Source organism: Ostrinia nubilalis, chromosome 20 (genome assembly GCF_963855985.1).
Source record: "Ostrinia nubilalis chromosome 20, ilOstNubi1.1, whole genome shotgun sequence".
Taxonomy (NCBI): domain Eukaryota; kingdom Metazoa; phylum Arthropoda; class Insecta; order Lepidoptera; family Crambidae; genus Ostrinia; species Ostrinia nubilalis.
Window position 1 is genome coordinate 7,834,001 of NC_087107.1, and position 13,729 is coordinate 7,847,729.

Below are 13,729 nucleotides of genomic sequence, written 5' to 3' on the forward strand. Positions count from 1 at the left end.
ATATACAACCATCTGGAAGAAAATGATATTTTATCCGAAGAACAAAAAGGTTCGCGTAAGTACAGTCAAGGGTGCAAAGAACAGCTCATCATAGACGCAATAGCCATGAAACAAGCACACACTAATAGGAAAAATATACACACTATGTACGTAGACTATCAAAAAGCCTTTGATTCGGTTCCTCACAGCTGGCTTTTATCAATTTTAGAAAAATATAAAATACACCCGCTTCTAGTTAAATTCTTAGAAAGAGTAATGGATAAATGGCAGACAGTCTTAAACATTAGAAATTCGGATATAGCGACCGAGCCAATAAAAATCCAAAGAGGCATATTCCAAGGAGATGCCTTAAGTCCTCTTTGGTTTTGTTTAGCGCTTAACCCTCTCTCACAGTTATTAAACGATGCCCATTGCGGATTCAAACTTAAAAGCAACAATTCATATTTCAATTTATCGCATCTCCTTTACATGGACGATATCAAATTATACGCGTCTAATAAAAACGATCTGTACAAACTTGCTGATTTAACAGAAAGATTCTCACATGACATTAAAATGAATTTCGGGGTCGATAAGTGCAAAATATTTTCAGTACATCGAGGGAAAGTAGAAAACAATAGCTATATGTTACAAAATCAAGAAATCATAGAATCACTCGGAGAACATAATACTTATAAATACTTAGGATTTCAACAGGCAAAACAAATTAATCAAAAACAGACCAAAATAGACCTAACTCAAAAATTTCAACGTAGGGTAGATCTCATCCTTAGAACAGAGCTTAACTCAAAAAATATTATAAAGGCTATAAACACTTATGCAATCCCGGTACTAACGTATTCTTTTGGCATAGTAAACTGGTCCCAAACAGATTTAAAGAAATTACAACGAAGCATTAATACAAAACTAACTAAAAACAGGAAACACCACCCAAAATCGTGCGTTCAGAGACTTAGTCTACCAAGAAAAGATGGAGGAAGAGGGATAATTGATATCCAAAATCTACACAACAGACAAATCACGACACTCAGAAACTTTTTTCACACCAAATCACAACACTCACCATTGCATCAGTTTTCCGTTAGCATCGACAATAATTTTACACCCCTAAATTTGCATGATACAAATCTACAAAAGAACGAGCACATTGTAGATAATGAGCAGAAATTTAGAGCTTGGGCTGAAAAGTCACTACATGGCAGGCATAAAGCAGATCTGGATCAGGAGCATATCGACAAAGATGCCTCAAACAAATGGCTTCAAATAGGAGACTTGTTCCCTGAGACAGAAGCATTTATGCTTGCCATACAGGATCAAGTAATAGCGACACGTAATTACAGGAAATTTATCATAAAAGAGCCTAACCTTCCCACTGACTCATGCCGCCTATGCAATAGTTCAAGCGAGACCATACAACACATCACCAGTGCATGTAAGACCTTAGCAAACACCGATTATAAACACCGTCACGACCAAGTCGCTGCAATCATACACCAGGATCTAGCACACCAATACAATTTTATCAATCAAAAGACACCTTATTATAAATACAAACCGCCACCAGTACTAGACAATAGAAAGCACAAAATTTACTGGGACCGCACAATTTTAACCGATAGGACAACTCATTACAACAGGCCCGATATTACCATCCACGATAAAGAACAGAATATAGTATACCTTATAGATATTGCAGTACCGAATACCCATAATATACAAAGCACAATTAATGAAAAGCTCACAAAATATACAGATCTAGCCATACAATTAAAAATACAGTGGAAAGTAAAATCAGTCCATATAATCCCCATAGTACTATCAGCAACAGGCGTAATACCCAAATCCTTAATAAAGAACCTGGACATCCTCAAATTAAAAAGCAACTCATATCACTTAATGCAGAAAGCTGTTATTTTAAATTCATGCCGAATCACCCGAAAATTTTTAGCCGACGCGCGCTCCACATGTAACGAGTACTAAATTAAACATCATATCAATGCTATCCACTTGGTCTCGACCCGTGGATAACATTAATACCAGCATAAAATGCTGAGAATTTAAAGCAACTTAAAATAATAATAATAATAAATCTTTGGACAATTTCACACAGCGCCAGCTAGCCCCAAAGTAAGCAACTTAATGCTTGTGTTATGGGTGCTAGCTTAACGGATATACTACTTATACATATACTTTTTTTTTAAATACATAAATATTATACATAGTCACACCCAGACCCGTCACAGAAATTAAAATTCATCATTTCAATTTCTGCCCGGCCGGGAATCGAACCCGGGACCTCTCGGCATAGTAGTCCGTTCTGAACCACTACACCAAACGGCCGACGACGGCCGATGATGATGTGTTCCTCCTAAAAGGGGACTAATGATGTGATGATGATGTTGATGAAAATTCACTCACGCATTCAATAGCTACCTATAGTATTCACAGTAGTAGTAGTATTATTTTTAGTTTACTATTCTGATGTTTTTACATTATTTGATTTATGGCACCGATAGCAGTGCTCCAAGCAACATGTTTTTAAGCTTTCCTTCCTTAATTCAACTAGAAAATACGTTCACTCTATTATGTAAATCCACTTTCTAGATCTGCTGTTTGCGTTTTTAGTTTAAAACCAATTTTAATTTTACACGATTTTATAATTCATTTAATATTCTCACACGGCTGATAAATTATAAATTAATAAATGTAATGTAGACTAATTTCCTCCGGTGGGTTAAGTAAATTAAATCGATTATTACGGAGAGATACATAAAATTAATTAAGCCGAGTATATAATCCGGGTAATTACATTTAATGCTAAGCACGAAGTCCGTCAAAGTGTATATTACTGTATATCTAAGATATGCGTCCTTATAAACACGTTTGGAAGATAAGTCGATGTTCGTTTCCTTCTCGCGCCAGAAATGGTCAACATTTTTTGATGAGTGCAACAAATCAACGGCAAGAACTTGTGAATGTGATCTGACTGGTGATTACTTGTTTCTTTGCATTGAAGGGAAGTCGATATTAACTTAGGATTCCTATTTTGTTCTGATTACTTTCTTGCAGATTGGACTGGTCCAGTCAGTGCAGTTAGTGACTGTCCCACAGCACAGTTAACCCACTCCTTGGGACTAACACATTTTTTTCTAGACGACTTTAATTGACGGTCAAGCTACAGATTCTCGCTACATAGGAGTCGAAAATAGTGCACTTTTAATAATTATTACTTGAAAAACCTTCTCTCTAATTTTCAATGCAGTCAAAATGGGCGTCAATTTGTGAATATCAATACATAATTGAAGTTCAACAATTGGACCAATTATTTTAAAAAATGCCAGTTTTTATTTTAAGCATTACTGCACTACTCCTTAATTTTTCCAACACGAACTAACTAAATAAGCAGGTACTTATTTTAATCTCAGTTGCGACCCAAATTTATAACTTCAACCGATGCGCACATTCAAATTCGACCTAAAGATCAAATTCAACTCATTTTCCCACAAAAAGTTGACGATCACTGCTTGCGACATGTAAACCACTTGAACAAACATAATGTTTAATAGCAAGCCAAATGCTAAGCGTATTTACACACTATAGCAAACACTAGACTAGCTTAGCCCCTTTGAAGTGTGCCGCTAATTTACACTATTGATCTAAATCCATCACTTCATAACTGTTTTCACACGTGAAACTTTTGTCATATTTGAACAGTGGATTAGAAATCGAATGCGAAACTAGTAGGGCTTAAACATTGAAAAATAAATTGCCTTTTACCTCAAAATGTATAATATTATGTTGCCCATTTAGTTTCTTCCTCGTTCCCTCACTGATGAGGATCGCGACCACATAAAATATGATCGTGATCCTCCACAGACTGCGGTCATAAGCTGTTAAAAATATCTGCCCCAAAAATGTATAGATATGTAATTAAAATCTTAAACATCTCGATGCCGTTATTCTCTCGCACTTTTACGCCATAAATAATTAAAAACCTAACGTAACGTCGTTATAAAAATTCAAACTATGCGCTAACGTTCACTCGGTTATACTAAACTTGTAATAATTATGTGAACATATCCGTCGCGTTCACGGGTTATGTTTAGCTCAAAGCGAAAGATTATGAGCTGGAATGGTTGGAATTTATGCTAAGGAAGTTTTTGAGTATTTTTTCCACCTTACCACAAAAATATACAGGGTGGAAACGATAAGTGATCTCACTCGATTATATCTAAAAACCATACAAGATATAGAAAAATTGATTACTGATCCTGAAAGTGCTCTATCAAACGGTACCAATAGTAGCTTACAGAATAAACTGGATCTATCCGAAAATTCAATGTTTCCAGCTTCCATGCTAAATGTATGCCAGCTACACATAAGATTTTTTGGTTATTATAGCTTGAAACCATACTTGAAAGAAATCTCTTCTATATAGACAATCTGAGAACATCGTGTGAGATCACATTCCTTCAGACTTCCAGCTTAAAATTAGAATTTAGATCCTCTATATTGAGAGTCCTCTCTCCAACTAAAACACCAGTTAAAAATTTCTACTGGAGTCAAGTAACGATCTAAGTAAGTAGATTAACCACGCTAGAGTTACTCCTCACTCTTACAAATACAAAACAAACATTCTTCATACGGAACCTAACTCTATTAACTATTTAAATTAGGTATGTACACATGGTCTGCATTTCCCTCAAACTTTGAACCTTACTCTCTGGGGTTAAAGACCAATTACGTTTGAACCAAGTAATCGTGTCACAGGTTTATAACTAACTAGATGTGCAACGTGGGTTTACGCGATTAATTAATTGTTCCTGCTTCGGTTAGTTTACCCAACTGCATGTCGAGGAAATGTGTCATGAGTAAATAAATAAAATATTACTTTAAAAGGCTGGGTTGCACCATCATAATTTGCCAAATGTCAAAAATCTGTCAAACTCCATACAAAAAGCACAGGTTATCGTAACAGTTACCGTTAAAATTAAATGGTGCAACTCAGCCTAAGTATTGCAGTAAGTACCTACCTGGTCTAGTAGCTTGACCTATTATAAGATTTTACTAATCGATTTGGATCTTTAAGCTGTTGGTGTTGGATTGAAAATCATTGAGGTTTGACATTTAGGGTAAGCGCATATGCTGGCGCCTAGAAGGAATTTGCGATTTTTGCAACAGCATATTACTGGCGTTACATAAATCCATTCGGTAACTAAAGACATAAATTACCTACATGGTCCAGTGGTTAAGTACGACTCTATTACAAAAGTCCTGGTTTGGATTTATGGTACCTACAAATTCCGCTGGTACTAAAGTACTTCAGGTGAAGATTACTTGTAAATAACCATGATTTTCTAACCATTTATTAAAGCATACGTTAACCAAAATGACATTCATAGTAACGCCTACTTAGCCTTTAGCGTTACGCAAGCCTATACGAATGATCATTCTAATAATCGTCCATTAAAATGCATTATACCTTCATTAACACCACAATCCGTTACGCGAAGACCAGTCCACACTGATACGAGGTTATCTTGGAAGTTGACAAGCAGGTGAGCGACTTGATCACAAGGCAAACTGATCAGCCACTCCATAGAGCGATTGGTTGTCCAAGGAAAAGTCGAAGAAACCCGATCGCGTGGCAGGTCACCTATGCACTGGACTGACCAAGTGAAATCGGCAGTGGGAGACGGCGTATGTAACTGCACCAGACAGTCTGCTAACAGGGAAAGAAGGCGGGAGATCGTGCGGAGAGTTGTATCCGCCTCTACAACCGATGTGACTAGGGTTGCCAGGTCCAAAAACACAAAAGCCGGACTCTGTGCTTTATTTGGCCGGACATTTTACCCTAAAAGCCGGACATGCGACGGGGGGGTACAATTAGTGAGCTCGCGAGTGAGTACTATCATCATCGGTTGCCTAACGTCCTGATGCGTGCGTGCCTTATTCTGTGGCTCGACTTTCGCCTGGCGCGGCAGCCAAATAAAAAGCCTAACAAAAGCCGGACAGGCCGGACATCGGTTATTTTGGCCGGACACGCAATCAAAAAGCCTAACTATGTCCGGCTTTATCCGGACGCCTGGCAACCCTAGATGTGACCACGACCGCTCTGCCAAGAGCGAAACGAATAAGAGGAAGATAAGAAGACTTCACTTCAATGATCATGCGTTACAGAACATTACATTTACATAGTAAATGCAAGTGTAGTAACTGTAGGAACACATTTCATGGGTGAGGAGTCCTCACCCATGAAATGTATACTATGTAGAAAGAATCCCGCTATATTCACTCAAAAAGTACCGAAGTCTCGACTTGGCGAAAAAAAAAACTGGCAACGCTGGTGAGGACACTCTACTTAACCACAGTATGCGCCTACAATTTATTAAACTTTGTTTAGAATAACTGACTGCAAATACACGGGTAATAGGTACTTTGATAAGGATATTATTTTCCGAAACGATATTTACTAGAGTTTTTTACAACAACGAGGAAGCTCTTGATGAAAAGTGATCATCAAGCCGGAGGTGATGATCACTCGGAATTCTTCAGATAAACTGGATATCTTATCTCTTACTCAATTTGTTTGAAAGTTAAACAAAAATACCAACAGTTTTACATAAAAACTATGAATAGACAGTTTGACGTAATAACGAAACTTTCGTTTTCAACGCAACTTCTATGGATTTTTGCTCTATTCCATTACGTAATAGACAAATTATTGAATATTTTCCTTTGAAGTATTTACGAGTAAACTAAAAAGTTTAACACCATTTTAAACTAGCGCATCTCTTTGAGCTACAAAGTCGAGTTGTTTGAACAAGTTATTAGGGCGAGCAAACCGTGGAACATGTTATCGTCATTAAAATATTGTTATGATAACATTAAATAATTTTACGATGATTTATACGTCGCATGCGCCGGTTTATGGCACATATTAAAGTAACAGACTTTACAGAAGCGATATAAACAATACGCGCTGGACAGACTTAAATTACTTCCATGTATGTATTTACTGAATAATGGTACGCAGAAAACGATAAGTGCACCATAAATGCATTTGGATTTATGCACAAAAAAACAAGACAACTAATTAATTAGCATGATTGCTTCTAAGCAATTTCTTTAAATTTTTTGGGATTCTGCGGAAAGTTACCTACTTGTTGTGAAAATCTCTAAATTCTGAATAGCAAAGTGAAAGTAGAGAAGAGAAGAGTAATCAAGAGATAAGGCCCTATTCCAGAATAAAATTCCTAAAAAAATTAAAACTCGTTAAAATCATTTTATTTTGTGCAAGTAGGCATAAAACACTTTTACAATATTACCAGAATAGGTACCATAGCTTACGCTGAAAGACTGGTGCTATCCCATCTTATGAAAACTTACATAAGTAATAGAAAATCTTGGAAAAGTTAGTTAAAACCCAGTTTTCCTCTGAGTAACAGACATGGTGTAAAATCTCACACATTATGTGATTGTTATATCATAAAGGAAAGTTTATAAACATGTCACGTATGTACAGAAATATAAGCACTCAGCCGGTGCGACTATGTTTCATATTTATCTATTGTTTGAATTCCTTGCCCGATGAGCTGTAATTAAGTACTCGTAGGAAATTACATTCCCAAGTAAGAAACATTTTATTTTAAACTTACTTGTTCGAAGAAAATTTTATATCTTTCCAACTGGTAATTGCTGAGCGTTTTAATTTATTTAATGTCATGAGTGACTGAATGATTTTTAAACCCTAAAAATAACGAACTCAATAATACAGACTAACTACAGATTGCATTCTACTCTCATGTGATCAAACAAAGGATCGAACAGAAAAAAACCGGTGGTGATGAAGTGGTATAAAAAATACAGAAAAACGATATTTTCTTCTAAAACGAGGAAACTTGGCCTGTATCTCGAAATATCTGGTGGAAAGTGATGATCAGGCTGAAGGATTTCACGATTTATTCGCATTAATTTATCATAAACCAACAATATTCCTAATCAGACCCAATTAAAAAGCATACTGTATCAATAGTTTCAATTAAACATAGGCACGCTATTATTTCCACATTTTGAATAAAAAACCCCGACACAATACAACACAAAAAATAATGACTCGGTACTTTTTCTGGTATTTCCTGTGTTACTTAGTTTTTGTCGGAGTAGCGAAACAGAATCAATCTTTTGTTGGTGTTACTCCTTGTTAATAAAAACTAGTTTCGTAACACTGTTAAAGAACAATGAATTTAAAGTTATCAGACATTATAAAATTGTTTAAAACTTATTCTACCATTTCGACTCTATTAACTCAACTAACATTTATAAATATTCAAAAGGTGCGAACGTACTGGAATAGAAACTGTATTGCGGGTGACCCAGCCTAAAAATCAGATTTGAACTTACTTAGGTACTATTACCACAGATAATACAATCTATTACTATTTTTAATCATCGAGAAAAAAAATCTTCTGTACCTACTTGCTTTATTAGACAGGATAAGACGATTGAAAAACTATGGATAGGACAGTTTTCAAACGATAAAATGTATCAGACAGAATAATTAAACTTCTGTAGCTAGCACAGGCGCGCGACGATTCCATGCTCTGTGGTAGCTAGGATATCGAATGGTATGATATGAATGCTTATTTAATTTACCAAAACGCTGACTTAACAAAAAAACTGGCGTAGATATCAAATGATTGAAACACAGTACGCTGCGTGGTCATCGAAGCGTGGTTCACAGATTATGATTTCATTAGGTGACCTTATACTTGGATTAAACGCCAGCGATCGACAACCTAATGTATCAAATGTAGGGGTTGCAATCGAATATTCGAATATTCGAATATTCGAATTTAGATTCCAAATTTAATATTCGAATAGTAAATTAGCATGTATTCGAATATTCGAATATTACAAAAATAAACAGAAAAGATAGAACGAAGACAACTTAGTGTTTGCAAATGTGGTCGGAGGCATCAAATACATATCACCAACTAAAAGAACTAGTCATTGATGCTTCCGACTTCATTGATGAACATTAAGTTGTCTTGCGAAACCAAGGTTCCAAATTACCTGAAAGAGACAACTTTATTGAGCAAAGTCAGCTAACGATGCTGAAGACGGCGGACGGTAACGTCAACAAAAGCCGAGGTTCTGGGTGAGATCAAAAAGATTTATGGACAGCTACATACCTCCAAACCTGTAAATAACTCAGCAACAGATGCTAGGTTAACGCAAGAGCTAGGTTAACGCCACACTATACCAAAGACATCCCGTATATCAGCCTATACGAGATTGATTAGGAAGGCTCTCAAACAGCTAAAGAACAACAAGGCACCGGGTGATGACAGAATAACCTGGGAGCTTCTGAACGCGGGTGGAACACCGAAACTCGTTCCGTCTTACTCTAAGAAACAACGCCAGAGGCATGGGATAGAAGCGTGGTGATGCTTTTCTTAGACTATGAGAAGGCCTTAGATTCGATCGATACTTAGGCAGTGCTGCAGTCTCTTCAGCGGTGCCGTATTGACTATCGGTATATCGAGATGCTGAAATGCCTGTACAGAAACGCTACCATGTCGAGCCGAGTACAGGAGCAGAGCACGAGGGCGATTCCTCTGCAGGGAGGCGTCAGGCAGAGAGATGTTATATCTCCGAAACCATTGACCGCTGCATTGGAAGACGCTTTCAAGCTCCTTGAATGGAAAGGATTAGGCATAATTACCTTTCAATAGCGAATACATCACTCAGCTTCGGTTTGCTCACGATATTGTGGTCATGGCAGAATCACTTGAAGACCTCGGCACAATGCTCGAAGACCTTAATCGAGTCTCTCAACAGGCAGGCCTTCGGATGAACATGGACAAAACGAAGCTTAGGTCCAAAGTCCTTAGGTCCAATGTTTCGGTTGGAGCTCGATTCTCGAGACTGTTGTGCTGTGTTGACAAGTATGTCTTCCTCTGATAAACGATTCGGCTAGGTAGATTAAATTTCGAGAAAAAGGTAAATCGTCGAATCCAACTCGGCTGGGCAGCGTTCGGGAAACTATACAACATCTTTTCGTCCAAACACCTCAGTGCCTAAAGACGAAATTCTTCAATCAGTGTGTGTTACCTCTACCAGTGATGGCACACGGCTCGGAAACGTGGCCTCTTACAAAAGGATTTATAAATAAGCTCAAAATTGCACAGCGTGCTATGGGGAGGGCTCTGCTCAGTGTTTCTTTACGAGATTGAATCAGAAATGAGGAGATCCGTAAACGAACTAAAGTCGCTGACATAGCCCGACGGATTAGCAAGCTGAAGTGGCAATGGGCAGATCACATAGTACGCTGAAATGATGGCCGATGGGGCAGAAAGGTTCTGAAGTGGAGGCCACGTACCAAAAAGCGCAGCGTGGGACGTCCACCCACAAAGGTGGACCGAAGACCTCATATAGGTAGCGGGAAGGCGCTGGATACAGGCCGCTGCCAACCAGTCATTGTGGAAGTCATTGGGAGAGGCCTATGTTCAGCAGTGGACGTCCTATGGCTGAAATGATGATGATGATGAGAATTTTATAACTGTTTTAAAAACTATATTGTTAAATAGTTAAAATATAGTTCCTACAGTAATAAAACCAGCAATAAAACATTGATAATTTAAGTACTTTTTATTTTTTTTGAAGTATTCGAATATTCGAATAATATTCGAATATCACTGAAAAAATATTCGAATATTCGAAATAGAAAACTATCGAATATTTGCAATCACTAATCAAATGACGTGAATCGTGACATAACTAGTAGCTGGTTTTCACGGCTTTTCTCGCTAAAAACGTGCTTTAAAACAGAGCTGACTCCCGAAAAATGGATTTTCTTAAACTTACTTTAAGCCCTGATTTTCTAAAAAATACTTTCTTTATAGATGATAATTTTTATGTTAGTTTCTTTTTTTGCAAATTGTAACAAATACATTGTAAAATCTGTAAGTAGCACAAGTCATGCAGCTTTGTTCTAGACTGGCTACTTGGCATAGCTAAGAAATATAAAAGGTGTTTGTATATGAATAAAATTATTTTGCATTGGGGTTGATATTTTCCACTAATTAAGCAGCATAAAATATGTCTGAATGGTCAGACTACTTGTAAATGTCACGAAGATAACAGCTGGACACGCATATTTCTTAAATGAAACAAAAAACAGAAATAATCAAAACTAGAATTGAGTGGCACATACAAAAACGAGTAAAAAAGTTTATGTTCGTCTCAACTAATAAGAAAAAAAAATGGAATGGTCATATTTTTTATACTTCACTTGTTTTAGCGCTCGTACTTTAGTTCTAAATACGAGTTTTTAAATCACCTTTGTAGCATTTTTTTTGTAAGCACATACAAAACAAGAAGTATCCATTGTGCGCGTAGGATCGGATCGTATGGGGCAAGCGTAAAATGGCAAATTAAGCACGTCATTTATACAAGACGTGAAGGTTGCCGACCTCTGCTCTGCGGCCGGGTAGGGTTAGCAAGAAAAAAACACCCCATACAAAAAGTACAAAGAAATACAAGATTCAATTATGAACCAGTTTTACACCTACGTTTAAATTATATTTTTCAAGACTATTTTGCTGAGAAATGAAGCCTTCTGCTTGTTTACTCAATTAATCATAGCTTATCTCTATCTTTGCTTGCTATTTCGAAATATATTTTTAATTAAGTAGCTATCATTTATTTTAGATTACTGTAATAAGGCTAAGTAGTAAGTAGTAGGTGAATCCTGTTGACCTCGAAATAAAGCATTTTCTGTCCAGATAAAAAATGTTCACTGATAAAATGTAATGATGGAACATTGTTTTTTTTAATGTGTGCCTCGAAGTCCAATGTTAAAACCTCATTTTCAAAATACCAGAACCAGTTGCTACAAGAGGGAGCCTGTCGCTAACTGAATAGGTATATCAGTTAAGTACCTTAGGTCTATGAATGCTGGAACTGAGATTCCATGTTCTACTAACCCCTATCAAACTCATTGCTTTTTAGAAGCTATGTCAAGTTGTCAAGGGCCAAGACACTGCATTCGTTTTGTATTAAAAAAAAGTGAAACGATCACGAAGCCGATTTCGTCACGAATCTTCGATGTTTCACTAGCACTTTGGATCTTCAGCTTTTCGCTGGAAGTGATACTAGTATAGCAATTTTATGAACATACCTTGCTCCCACAATCACTTGGTCCCTCGCCACATCGAAGAGCAGTTGCGAAAATGACTTGCTGTCCTTATCTTCGAAGATATCGCTGTCTGACGCCAGGAGATCTGGAAAAATACCCTCATTTACTGGTTATGTAGTAGGTAGTTGTTTCAGCTTTTACCACAATATGGTAAATACTCTTATCAACCTATTCACAACAATATTGTATTATTTTGTACAATGGAGGTCTATGTGACTATCATACAATTTCTAATGGGTCTACCAAAGGCATGTAGAATTATATTAGGTAGCCAGTCAGCACACGATGATGATTAATATTCAATAGGCATTCTAAGATAAGACTCTTCACTTATTTGAGGAATATTTTCTGAGATAATAATGGCATCATTAGGTAATTCAAAACCCCAATGAAGAATAATAAGACAACAGAAATATTATAAGTGAACGTCATTTATAGAGTTCCGTAACCTCGGTTTCGGTTTTCAATTTTCCATACTATAGAGCGGGTTGTTACGGGGGTCAGAACCCTGATGTCAGATTTTATGAACCGCGATAGGTGTCTGACATGAGCGGCTACTAAACGTGCCTTGAAAGACTCAACCACAAAATAGTTAGGAGCAGAAGGCAAACTAAATACAAAGTGCGCTCGGGCAATGCACACATAGACAACGCTCACGGACACAAATCACAATATCGCCAATAATTGCAAACCAGTGTAAACCAGCGCTAATGCCGCCCGCTTGAGATGCGTCTGTGTGCGTAGGTATTACATAAAGTTGATTGTCTCCTGTTACTATTTTGTGCATTATTTTGTTCGGACATACAAAGTAACTTTACTCTTTCTAGATATGTAAGTACCACCTAGTAATCGAATCGAACCCAGAACCTCTCAGTCGGCAAACCAACTCTCTAACCACTAGTAGACATGAATTTACCTATTAATTTTGAAAACACACAAACCTTCTAAATATTTTACCCGAAAAAACATGGTTACCGGGAACAAGGTAGGTAAATATTGTTTTGCGTATACAAACATCAAAATGGATTTAATGGACGATTCGCGTCAAATATTTAATGCTTTTATGATTGTTAATTAATTCATAATAGGTGCTAAAACCTGACAGGGCAAACAAGGTGTGTCTCAACAAGTTCTTTACCGTTCTTGTATTGTTCGTAAAACGAGGTTTTGGAGAAAGAAAACCGGTATCTAAATAAATAATTTAAGCGCCAGACTACGCATATATTATCTGCCAAGACACATTTAATGTTAAATTGGGCTATGAATATGGTTGAAAGCTCTTCATATTCTTAAAACTATACAATGATTTTAAAATTTAAGTTAATGTTTAGCATAGCATTTCCTCGTCTTAACTTTCAAATTCCACTGTCCACCGTGTCTCTCTAAACACTCGACATTGGCAAAACCAGTGTACTTCAAATTCGCACCATTGCAGCCATTAGACAGAATAACATTAAATAGGTCATTTAAAACATCTACCTACCTATAATTTAAATGGACACATTCTTTGATAGCCGAATTTATCAA

The 13,729-nt window shown here is 36.8% G+C and overlaps 1 protein-coding gene across 1 annotated transcript in view; it reads right to left on the reverse strand.

Annotated features, from left to right (window-relative positions):
- LOC135081881 (semaphorin-5B) overlaps nt 1-13,729 on the reverse strand; it is a 70,767-nt gene that overhangs the window by 34,255 nt on the left and 22,783 nt on the right. The window contains exon 3 of the mRNA XM_063976665.1: nt 12,185-12,287. Within this exon, the coding sequence (XP_063832735.1) occupies nt 12,185-12,287 (103 nt within the window). The remainder of the gene's footprint in view (nt 1-12,184; nt 12,288-13,729) is intronic.